The sequence below is a fragment of the Anneissia japonica genome, unplaced genomic scaffold (genome assembly GCF_011630105.1).
Source record: "Anneissia japonica isolate Jap-2015-1 unplaced genomic scaffold, ASM1163010v1 scaffold199_len4679917_cov187, whole genome shotgun sequence".
Lineage (NCBI taxonomy): Eukaryota > Metazoa > Echinodermata > Crinoidea > Comatulida > Comatulidae > Anneissia > Anneissia japonica.
In genome coordinates this window covers 2196279-2209804 of record NW_022686322.1, presented here as the reverse complement: position 1 = coordinate 2209804, position 13526 = coordinate 2196279, and the positions used below count along the sequence as shown (strand labels likewise).

General features: G+C 37.6%; 1 protein-coding gene across 1 annotated transcript; it reads right to left on the bottom strand.

The window, feature by feature from the left end:
- Positions 1 to 51: 51 nt before the first annotated feature.
- LOC117115556 (somatomedin-B and thrombospondin type-1 domain-containing protein-like) lies at positions 52 to 13156 on the bottom strand. Its single transcript, XM_033259408.1, has 5 exons — positions 12275 to 13156; positions 5645 to 5839; positions 4386 to 4479; positions 1010 to 1104; positions 52 to 843 (listed from the first exon to the last, which is right to left on the bottom strand). Exons 1-5 carry the CDS (start codon positions 12507 to 12509, stop codon positions 653 to 655), a joined length of 810 nt encoding a protein of 269 aa, XP_033115299.1. The 5' UTR covers positions 12510 to 13156; the 3' UTR covers positions 52 to 652.
- Positions 13157 to 13526: the final 370 nt, after the last annotated feature.

Below are 13526 nucleotides of genomic sequence, written 5' to 3'. Positions count from 1 at the left end.
TAAATGTTCATAAAATACTGACCTTTGATTTAAATTCAATACAAAAACATATATAACTGTAAGTGTATATTTTGTAAAACCATACAATCTAGAAATATATACTGTACTATAAATTATGATATTGATCGTACTTTTGGTAGAATTCTTTTTGCTAAAAAACTTTTTGCCAAAAACAAATCTCAATATACTACCTCCAAATAGTGCCCTCTATTTTTGCAGCTTTCCAAACTTTTTATAAATATTTTTCCCGATTTTTGTGGGGAAATTTGACGGGCGTTAATCGAAATAGGAGTTGCTTTTCTTAGTGTAAATATTATCAGTTAATGCCTATAAAAGTAAAGTTAATACAGAAACCTAAAAACACTGCCACAAATCAAAGTGTTATATCAGTATAAATTATAGTCATTCAAATTTGAACTACACAAAATCATTCAATTTATAAGTTATATGTACATGAGTTTTATTTGAGCATCGTTAATAACCGGTTGTCGGCTTGGAAGTGTAAACAAAATTCAACTGTATTTTATGTTTGTGTAGGTACTATTGCTAGTTGGTCCATAATACATTCACTGTTCAATTATGTTTCATTGTTAATTTCAGTCGACCAAGGCCAAATGTAGCATGCTCTAGATTTCTTGATACCTTTGTTTTTCTAAATAAATATGAAGTCGTTTCCCGTGTTACATGTACAGGGTTGTTCCAGGGTCTTGCGTATCCATCGCCCTCTACATCCTGGGGAATCGATTGCCGTCCATCTTGTTCGCGCTCCCTCCACACCGTCTCCCCTGCATAAACCATTATCCTTCATGGCGGGGTGTTCGCACTGGACACATAGCTCAGTGCCTGGACGGAAGATAACGATTTTTACAGTTTAAACATTTATATTTTATGCCTTTCATTTAATTATATACTTTATTTCATATATAGACTGTATATATATGTCAGCATATGGAACTGTCTCTTATACACATCTAGATGTGTATATATATATATATACACACACACTTACCTTTAGTGATGACATCAGTCCACTTGAGGTTAACTTGGTTGCGACATCCCTTGTTTACTTTCTGTATCGTGAATGTAACACAGTACGTCTGGTACCTAAAATGAATTGCCATTTTTGTATAATTGTATAGTTTGTACCATGATTGATTTCTTTTTTAAATAGTGTCTTTTGGAGATCTCGTCTCGTCGTTTAAATGCTATAAAATTAACGTATCATATTGATCTCTGTTACAATCTTTGTGGTGTGCATCGAGAATTGCGCTGATCAATTACGCATTCACAAAGGAGTGATAAGGCTGAATTTGATTTCCAAAACAAGCCTCAATGACCCAGGGGGCTACGGAACAGCAGAAGGTCCCGGGTTCGAATCACGATGGCGGCGACTTTTTTTCCACGCTTGCGGTTTCCTTTTCTTTAGAGTTTCTATTTATAGTACCATGATTGATTATCATACGTTACGCTAAAGAATGTACCAATGAGAAGGATTGTCTTGGATTGGTTTCACCACAAAGCATGTTGACCTCACATTGACAATGATAAAACTTTACCATCAATCAAACGATGTGAGGATACCATAGGTGTTGATTACGTCTCACCTTTATTTAACCTACACTGCAATCTTGAGCCAAGAGAACGTAATTCATTGCGTGGTCTTAAGTGACGATCGATTTGGATGGGCCTGGGACGAGTTTGGGATAACTCATAAATGACTTCCATTTGGCACATAGTGCTTAAAATTGATGCGGATTTTAAAATTGAATCATAAACGTTCTGTATGCCTACTTCCCCGGAGGTCAACCCCATTAAAAGTCATCTGTCGCAAGTAACTAGACGTCTCAATGTAGATTTTGATTCGACAGGAGCGATGTAAAGATTGATTGACGTCTAATTATTGAACAAGTTCACGTTAATTCGGAGTATACCCATATCAAAGGGGGTCACAAAGTCCATTATTACAACTTGTTTACTTGATATCATATGCTATGCCAGGAACTTGCAGTCATTTGTTTCTGGGGAAATTCAGAATAATCATTCTCCAGCATTACTCGCTAATTTTACTCACGGCAATTAGTCAGGGCGGACTTAGGGTGGGGGCGCCGGCCCCCTTTTGGAAGGGGAAGAAGGAAAAAAAGAAAGAAAAAGAATAAATTGATAGCCCAGAACTCCTCAAATGTTATTTTCGGGCGTCTAGAACACAAAACTTTCGCGGGACATGACCCCGGACCCCCCTTTGGATAGTGTTGTCTCGACGATCGGCCCAACTTTCGGCCCCACCCCCCTTTCGGTCCCCCTTTTGGACATCTCTGGATCCGCCCCTGTCAGTGACGTAACGCCTATGGGATTCCGAGGAGGGTATGGGGTGAGGCCCCAGTCTCCCAGTCTAAAGGGGCCCCGGAAGACACTCCTATAATCCTATTAATAAACACATCTTCTAACAGAGCCTTGACATTGGTCCAGATTAAAACAATGATGATACCACGTTTTAAACACACGAATGGCAATACTTCTATATAAAACCCTGGTTCTTAATTGATTCGTTTCAAGGGCCAAATTATTTTTAGAGTTGATCTGAAGGGCCAAAGATAATCTCAGCCGACTTGAAAGATTGTTATAAAACTTGGTGGTACTCTTTCCGCTAAGATTTGAAATGTCTGTGTGAACATGTCATCAGTCAAAATACAAACAGTTTTCCGCATGTACACAATACGTGTGTAGGGCTGGCGGAAATGTATTTTTATGAGCTCTGTCTGTTGATTTGATACACCAACTTTTTATTACCCCTGTAGAAAGTAAAGAATCACAGTGAACAGAACAAAATACAAAGATGGAACACAAAAGTCGAGGTGATGCTATAATACCGGTATGGCTTGAAAAGAATTGACGAAACACAATGATAAGAACAAAAAAAGGAAGAGAACTTGGCAGCATATGGAATCCTGTATCACTTGAATTATTTGCAGGGAACTCAAAATGTATTTCTATAAGCACTGTACCGGTGGTTCACTAGTTATTTATTATCATGTAAAATAAGTAGGCTTACGGATGTTATTGACGATAAAACCTAATAGACATATTGCAAAATAACCTGAATTTAGTTGTGTTTACCTAGGCCTATATGATTTAACAATTGGCTTCTTCTACATGCATCTCTGCAATCCTTATAATTTTAACATATCTATGATATATCTAATTTAGCAGGGCTAATAAGAATAACAACTGTCTCTTATACACATCTAGATGTGTATAAGAGACAGACATATATATAGTTCTGTGTACAGGGTTAAATTTTAGATCTGAGTGTGGGGTAACCCCTAAATCAAAGCACGCAGTGAAGAATAGAACCACGGAAAGTACCAGCGATCGATTTTTGGCGCTACTTATTCTATTTCCGGCCTACTGTAGGCCTGAGGTTCTCAGCACTTTCTCGCCTCCGGGCCCCCTGTGGCTCGTCGTTACGCTACGGACGGCAATCGCACATGGTGAATGTAACAATTTGATATAAGCACACTACAGTATAAGCAAAAAAAAGGGGGGTGGGCGCTTGGAGAGTGAATAACACACGTATAGGATAGGCCTCCCTCTTTTAAAGCCTTAAACCAGACACTCTAGTAACATCAAACATGATGGAATTAAGTCTCCAACCAAAAATATGAATGTAGGCTAAAATCAGGTCCGTACAAAAACGAAGGAACGGGAAGAAGTGCAAGTTTGCAGCGAACATCTGGGTTCGAGTCGGCTAGACTTCGCTCGGCTTTGGATCTTCGGTGACCTAATTGCACATAATAACTTATACGTATGTTTTTAATAATGAAGATACATATACGCCCACATAACGTAAGTTTTACTATTTGACTAAAATATAGATTATCTTCTCTAGATAGAGATTATTGACAGATTGAATTGTTGTGTTTAGGCGGCCTAGTGGAAGGGAATTTAAAGTTTCTGGTAATGCATTTTAACTTGATTCGATTCCTATCGGTTGTAAAACCATTCCATAACCATTTCATGTGTCAGACCAGGGTGTGCAGCAGCTGGGAGCGATTATAACCTGTTGTAATGTACATTTTTAAATAGATTCTCTTTTAGTGCTAAAACTAATGGCTAGACCTCGTAGATTTACCGTGTTTTTATGAAAATATGTAGGCCGATGTGCTAGGTTGGAAGACAACGATGCGCTGAGGAAAAGGTAGGCCTATACTGTTTTACATGAGGTTATACAGAATAGATTTCGCCTTTACAATACACAGCGTATTTCGGAAAACTCTCTACATAATTTGCCATAACTCCATGAATGATGTGTAATAGGCCGATATACAATTTTGATTGAGCCAAGGCTTGACGCTTAGAGTTGAGATGGAGAAGCAGGGTACACTTACCTGGGTTCATCTACGCCGATCAAATTTGTGATCGCATTCCACTCGGGGTTCTCCCGTCCCTTACGAAAATGAAACGGTAATATGTGGGCTACATCTATCGAGGAAAAAAATTATAGTACTCATAAGTAAAACGTATCATTATCAAACGCCAGCAATCGTAAAAATCTGAATGACATGTAAGAAATTTAATATTGTTTACGTTGTGTGTCATGACGTATACGACTGCCGTTACTAACAGTTGACCGAAATGGTTGTTGCCGCGAGCAGTGGGTACAATGGGAAATAGAAGGTTCGAATTTTTTCAAGGTTTTTAGTGTGGGACGGGAGTTACAAGGAGCGCTTGTTAGAAAGACACGACGCGCGGTGCGCATTGACAGCGAGAGATTGCGGGTTCAATTCCTGCCAGTGACACTTTCCAAACCGTATTGATTGGCAATGGGCCTGTATAGCACTCTTTCTTTCTTTACGCAAATTGCGTTGCATACAGTTGGCAACAGAAGGAGTTTTAGAATCCAAGTAAGCCTATTCCGACGACATTTATCGCCGTGGGATGGTATCACGAGCATACTTAACATGGGACATGGAGAATTGTTGGCGGTTTTATGATTTCTGATGCGGCAGGTGTGTTTTGTGTTTGATAGTTATGTGTATAGGGCTATTCAACTGCTCCCAGACAAGATTAACTTAGGTTTCATTATTTATAATTACGACAACATCTATTGACGTTATAATGTGGCATTTACAAAGTTTTCTAATGTAAAATAATGTAATCATTTAAAACCACTGTCGTCATATATTGCTATTCATGTCTATAGCAACCTACAATTCCATCATTGCCATTAGCATCATCATCATCTCATCATCATCATCATTATCATCATCATTTATCACATCATCATCCTATTTCTTCACCATCTTAATCATTTCTTATTTTCTTCTCCACTTACTTTTGTCCTACTTTCGGTAACATGTACAAAAGCTAAAAGTGTTTAGGGATAGCCTATTGTGCTTATGATCTTGACGTGTTTAGCATTAAATGCGTTAAGGTATTTGACATAATGATGTCTAAACACGTTTAGCTTTTCAAACGTGTCACCAAAAGCGAGGCAGAATTATGTGGAGCTTTGCGTTTCATAACCACCACCATCACGTCACGAAATCATCACCATTGATGTTAGGCCTATTTATAATAGGCTATTATAATTTATATTATTATTGTTTTATATATTTTTAACCTATCATCACAAAACATTACTCACCGATATTTTTCCTTTTCTTAGGCTTGTCACTACAATACGTGCTCAAGCATGCCCGTTTTTCCATCATTTCTGGGCAGGGTTCACCCCCTTCCTCTGCCTCATTTTCGACATAACGTATCCTGGCTGCATAGCCAATACCACAGTGAACATTACAGCCACTCCAATGACTCCAGTCTGTAACTTCACAGTTACGCGCTAGTAAAAAATAAATATAATTTTGTGTTTTAAACATTTAGTATATTGCATAATAACAACAACAACAACAACAACAACAACAACAACGACAACAACAACGACAACAACAACAATAATAATAATAATAATAATAATAATAATAATAATAATAATAATAATAATAATAATAATAATAATAATAATAATAATAACAGTGCAGTAACAGTAATAATATAATTATTATTAGTACCGGTACTAATAATGATAATGAGTATGATGATGATGATGACGATGATGATGATGATGATGATGATGATGATGATGATGATGATGATGATGATGATGATGATGATGACGATGATGATGATCATGAATGATGATGATGACGATGATGATGATGATGATGATGATAATGATCATGATCATGATCATGAATGATGGGGATGAGGATTATAATCATGATGTTATCAATGATCATAATAATAATAGGCCTATATAATAATTTTTTTCTATCAACCTCCTAGATCAAATCATTAACGTCATACTTGGTTATGGGCGCATTCAGCGAGTTCACTTTTGTATGCAATTCATAAGGAAAAAGTGTTTCCCCTCCCCACCCCACCAAAAAAATGAGAGGCTTTCACTCCATTCCCTCCAACATTTGTGGCGTATAAATATAGGCCTATCAACTTTATTTCGAAATCAATTCCATACAAAATTACAGAGAAGACATTAAAAGTCTTATTCAACGTTTAGAAACAACACTCCTAAAACTTCATTCCTACAGTTCCGTTTGAGGAGTGCATGCTTTGTAGCTTATCTGTTTTAAGTAATTACTTCCATGTTTAAACATAACACGGGAGATATTAATTTTACGTCAATCTGTATAAGCTTACTCCAGACTAATTCAGTCTTAAGCTTTCCGAAAAAAAAAATCTCATTGATTCCCTTTTGGATCCAATAGACTAACAGTTTATTCTACTAAGCTCGTTGGTTGATTTGTTAAACCATTTGTTGAAATACATTCCCATCGTTATTTTCATTGATATCTTACCCTGTGAGTTTTACATTATCTCCATGTTTTGAAAATATTGATAACTTATTTGAAGTCTCTTTCTCACACGACAATTTGTGCCAAAGTAGTGTAATCTGTTAAGATGATAATGGTGATGAAGATGATTTATGATGATGATGATGATAATAATTATGATGACCATTAAATCATCTTCGGCGTCACTTAATCTTAGCTTCGATATAATTGTCATCACCCTCCTAGATCCTAATTACCTCGTCGTCATCATCATTATAATAATAAGAAGAATCATTATCATTTTAGTCACCATGCTTGTATCGTTATCATCATTATCATAATCATCTTCTCCATCAATCTCAATTCACTAATAGAAGGTGCGCTGCACAGCCTACATCCACATGAATCATCACCGTCATCAGCATCATCATCTTTGCCTTTATCATCACCGTCATCATCATCATTACAATAATAAGAATAATCATCATTGTAATCATCATTGTATCATTATTGTTATTATCATCATTTTTTAAAATTTAGACTCAATATCATCATCTTCTTCATCAATCCCAATTCACTAAGAAGGTGCCTACATCCACATAAATCATCCCCGTCATCATCATCATTACAATAATAAGAATAATCATCATTGTAATCATCATTGTATCATTATTGTTATTATCATCATTTTTTAAAATTTAGACTCAATATAATCATCTTCTTCATCAATCCCAATTCACTAAGAAGGTGCCTACATCCACATAAATCATCCCCGTCATCATCATCATTACAATAATAAGAATAATCATCATTGTAATCATCATTGTATCATTATTGTTATTATCATCATTTTTTTTAAATTTAGAATCAATATCATCATTTTCTTCATCAATCCCAATTCACTAATAGAAGGTGCCTACATCCACATAAATCATCACCGTCATCAGCATCGTCATCTTCACCTTCATCACAGTCATGGTATTCATATCATCATCATCTTTTTTCATGATACGAAACCAATGAACTCTAATCATATCAACCAATTATAACCAACTCTTGAAAAATCCTTAAGTGGACATTGATCTGTGGCTTTAGATGGTTCTCTCTTAGGAATCTTAACTTAATCTAAAATCGTTAAAAGCTCATTAACGGTTTCTAAACAATATCAGTTGTTACATAACGTAAAGTGGTTTGAGCAAGTTGCCTACAGAACTAAAACGTATTTCAACATACTGCATGAGGAATGGGCAACGTTATGGAGCCCTCCTTACAACAACCTCTAGACCCAGATCATTATCCTTCTTTCATTTGTGGCACCCAATGAGTTTGTAGGCCTAGGCCCTAATTGTTGGTTACGGTTTACAATTTGTCTTTTTTTTCACTATGCTCTGCATGAGCCAACACAATTTCATTGTATTTCAGATGTTATACAATGACAATAGGCCTAAATATTGATTGAAAGCATTAAAATGCAACCCCAATGTTGCCGTGCTAAATGGCATAAGAAATAAGTTGTAATGACCTAAATTATCTGCAGTCAGCAGTAAATAAATTTAATTTATTTAAATTTAATTTAGGACAAGCATAGCCTATTATAAAATGTTTTCTATTCATGTAAAATTATAAAGGGGTGGTGGTTTGTCATCGAACACAAACATAATAGGTTTTAGCTCCCGTACTTCATTCAGTGCCAGAATCAGTAAGCAGACGTCTTCAGGCAAAAACGAATAGTCGTTTTGTATTCGAAATGTCTATAATTATGATTGACATTTCATTTGATGACTATAAAACATGACTTAAACAAGTGCGACAAAAGGCCGAGCGTGTGTATAATCAAAGGCCAGCAGTGTGCAAACGCTTTGCTAAATCGGTGGACAATAGCAAGAAGAATGTAAATAGACCTATTCGCCCAAGTCTTCAAGGAAATCGGAAATTATAACGTTATTTTCTGTAAGTTTGTGTGTCTCTTTGTCAGCCACCATGGAGCTATAGATATATGCCTACCAATCATCATTTATAGATCCCTGCAATCATTTATTCCTCCCGTGCCGTGCAAGGGCAATAGGTGAGCCTTCGGGGGCGAACTACGCCGAGGGCGCGAGTTGAAGCGTAACGTGAAAAACCTGGAATAAGGCTAATACCACCTGTAGCCTACTCGGTACTGGACGCTTTTATTCTATTGATTTATTATATTATTCATTCTCTTAACTACAGAAAGTAAAATATTGTTTGTAACTGTTGCTCGATGCTAGTAATATTATTATAGACTACAAACACATAGGCATAGGGCCTATTGAGATTACAACTTGGCATTGGAAAATCGCATTTGTGAATAAATATTATATGTTTGATTAGTACGGTTATTATGATTACGTTACCCTAAGGCCTAAAGTCAGATCTTTTTGACAGGTCGCAATATAGACCTCGACCATGAACCCGAAAAGTCGACCGCTTCGTGGACGTGCCAATGAGGGAAATGGGGCCAGGCCCTGGATTTATCAATCTCAACTTAGCACATGTCTTAAGTCAAAAAAGTTAAGATGTCCCTAAGCAAATTTCTTAAGCTGATTTATCAAACCATCTTAGCAAAATCTTAGCTTAAAAATCGTCTTGGATGGCACACACGTACAATCGACTTTTTAATTTTAAGCAATTTTTAAGCTAAAGCAATATTGATAAATCTGACTTAAAGCAAAAAATGGACTTAAGACGAATTTAAGCTGATTTCTAGTTTGATAAATCTGGCCCAGGCACCTGTCGGAGGTCTGACCCTTCCTTGTCGGAGAGAGGAAACACAAATCATCGGGGAGAAAAAAAAAACACTTATGTTCCTGTCAGGGAAATCGTTCTTGACGTCGGGGACATCGCCCGTCTCACCCCCCCCACCCCCTCACCGTCGGGTAAATATAGGTAAATGAGGAATACTGTCGTTAATTTTGATATCCTCCAACCAGTCTAACGACCACGCTAAAAGTAAGCAAGTAGGCCCGACGGAATACACATAACCAAACGATTTACAGACGCATCGACACCTTATGACCCTTAATGTTCTACTCAAAATCCGGCAATCACCCCACCTCCATACATTTTATTGGTGTTAGTCTATTTCTTGAATTCGCCGATTTATGTATAGGTGATGCTAGCTCGTACCTCCGGCACTTGCACAAGGCTAAGCCGGTGACCAAACGTTAATTGTTTTGTCAACTTTAGCAGTAACACGAGCTCGCCTTTTCGACATTCGCTCGAGGGGCGTACGCCGAGACCAATTGTTGTTTATTACCGAAGTCAATGGCTAGGCTGTTTTCACACGGCAGCTAACGGTTAGCAGGGTCCGGATCCTGCTAAGCGTTAGCTGCCGTGCGTCCATACGACCAAGATCCCGATCCGGATACCAAGAATATGATGATCGAATCACTGGCCAATAAGAAACTGGAAATTGTAAACGCGTACGTGTGATTGGTGATAGAATCGTGCTCAACTTGCTAACCGATAGCGCTTCTAACCGTTACCGGTATCCGGATTCTGCTAACGGTTAGCGCTAACCGATCGGGCGTTCTCACGCAGGTGCTAACGGTTAGCGCGACGGTTAGCTCCCGATACTAGGGCTCTCGTGAGAACCAGGCAAATAGTGCGATATGTGAATGTATCTGCACAACGGCCTTCACATGTGCGGTATTTTTAGGCGTTTCATACTTGAAACATGTATTTCGGAAAAAGCAATACAGGAATATTTAATTTCTGTACGGTATTTGACATCTTTAGTTTTGATGCCGCTTCGTTGAAAAACACACATGCTCAAAAATAAACAGTAACCACATCAACTAACGACCTCAATACAACATCACGATCGAGACATTGCGGAATTCGTCCCGATGAAACGCGTATTAACTCGAGCAGTAAATAACTTCGGATCGAGTTTCTACATCAACGCTAATACGTAATACATTGATTAATTCTATTCGTAAAACGTGCACCTGAATTATATTGTAAGCCTACATTTGATAGTTTTATTTTTTAAGTCAGGATCACAGAAATAAGAATAGGCCTATGCCTGTTATAAAGCAAATAGGGCCTATAAATTTGCATAGCATATGGATTTTCTCCATGATGGAGTAATGCCAGTGTTACTGGTAACGACTAACGTGTCGGTGTTCCAGGATTTGGCTTCTGTAATTTAGAAATTTTAGTCACGAAATATTACTTTCAGAAATCCGTTAAATAAGGCCCTTCCGGAGCGTAATAATAAATAAATAATAGTTGGATTTGTATAGCGCATAATGCAAAAAACCTCTATGCGCTTGGTGATTGAGCTCTTTGAGTTTGACATTTTGAAAAAAGTTGATGTAATTTTATTTTATTTCAGGGGCTTTTACCCCCGAAACCCTAACGGGGCTCTGCCCTTGGACACCACCGGGACTCTTGACGGCCCCAGACCCCAGCCGTTTAAAGCCGGGCACACACTGCGCCCGACTATCGTAGTCTGCCGACGTGATTCCATGAAGAACGCAAAGCCACGACACGCGCGCAAAGGATTGTTATTAATGACGAGCACTGTCTGAGCAGACGGCGTCGCGTCGTCTAACAGTTACAGGGATCGGCCGGCGGTCGTACGACGCTCGCAAACGCAGATCCCACCCTCGAAAATACTACAGGTCTGAAGGAGACTCGTTTTCACGGCGAAGTGTTGAACTCTTCCCTTCCCCTCTCACCCGTCACCCGACAGCATTGCACAAACGCAAACGCACAAAAATAGATAGGCACTACGGCATATGTCAGCTTCAAGCCACGATTTTGACTTTACTATACTCACAATTTAGTAATCAAAAGACGGATGTGAATATTGACTCATAATTATCAGTTGTTTGGTGTTGCTTTGGTCAGTTCAGTTAAACTTCATGTTATGGTCATACACGATTTGATAAGCTTACTGTGAATTGCCTTCAGTTGATTTAATTTATCAGCACTCTCAAGAAATAGGACGCTGATTGTATTGAGGTAATAAATTCAGCAAACACATTGTTTGAAATATTGAATAAATATAACTTCGGTATATACAAACATTCTCATAACCCAGACTTTGGTTTCATTATGGCAGTTATTTGAGGTAAGTATATATTTGGATTATATTACAAACTGTTTATTGTTCATTGAACACAATGAGTACATTCTAAATGAGTTGATATGTCGCTTTATTGATGACCGTAAAAATATTTTTAGAGACGGATTTACATTGATTGTCCGAGCAACGAATGAATCGCCAATGGTAATACAACAATTGTGTTATAATAATAATTATAACAAAATGAGGGGTAACATAAGAATCTTAAAACACGAACTTTTTTATAGATAAGTATGAAAATAACTAATCATGTGAATGGTATAATTTTAATGATAGAAATGAAATTTTATTTTTCAAATTAACTTACGTGTTTTACACGTTTGTTCGTAGTCGATGCAGCAATCGTCTGTTTTAATACAATACGAATCACAATAACATGTTCCGTAAGTTGTCGATCCTAGCCGGTAGCCGTCTGCAGTACAGTCAATATCCTTTCCTTCGCAGCATAGATTGCTGCCGTCAGATTTAGCACTAGAACAAAATCCTTCAACTTTTTCGATCAGACCAACTAAAAATACTAATAGCAAAACAAACCCAGTCATTTTGAAGAGTTCTGTATTTTTCGTTTCTCTCAACCCAGTGGTATTCAAAACCGATTGAAATTGAGATTTAAAACATCTACGATCAGAAAAAAAAAACACGTAGAGTTACCACAATCACGTACATTAAAGTGGCTGATAAGACAAGACACAACCCTGCGTTTGTTAACCTTCTCCTTCACTTCAAAGAGCAATTAAAATAACTAATAAATAAAATGGGATGGGCCGTGTAATGGATAGCGATTGCGATACCTTTCCAGAACTATAGTTTACACTTCCGATAATAACTCGTTCTCTGACGACGGAAACTTAACACAGCCGGCTATCGTCGAAAAGATATGGAAATGCTCTACGCTTCATTTGAGAACAGAAATCACCAAAATTAACCGTCTCATCACCTCCGCTTCAAAAGCGTTCAAAATATGTCCCTGATCGCTTGCCGATTGAATCCTCTTCACTTTGTTGGCAAAATATGTCTGTTAGCGATGCACTGGGGAGGAAAAATATCGCTTTGGATACGTCCAACAAGGTCTTATTTATTTGATTAGACAGAGATGATCCCGGCCGGACAGAAAAACACTTTAGAATGAAGTCAATCTATCGTGCTCGTTTAGTTGAAGAATAAAAGCAAACACAAAATTGACCAATCGTCTTCTATTCCGCTCTGCTTATTTTTGATCAATCACACATTCCTATTTTTAAAGTTTGGTAATCGCTTGCATATTTTCAACACACCTACAAAAACACTCAAGTATGTTAAATATTGTGAAATAGTTTTTGTTTCCTTTTATTATTCGAATACACGAGGTTTGATCGAATGTGATAAAGTCAAGTGGGGTCGTTAAAGTGGATCACTCATGAGCTGACGTCATGAGTCGCGTGTAACGTAAGCCTAAAGGCCAAAACGCGCGCAAATGCGACAGCGCGCTGTACAGAGCCGATCAAATTCAGGGGAGCCAGGATGTTTATGTTTTAATTGTTCTAGGAGGATGCATATAAACAAATAATGACCCCGGTTTG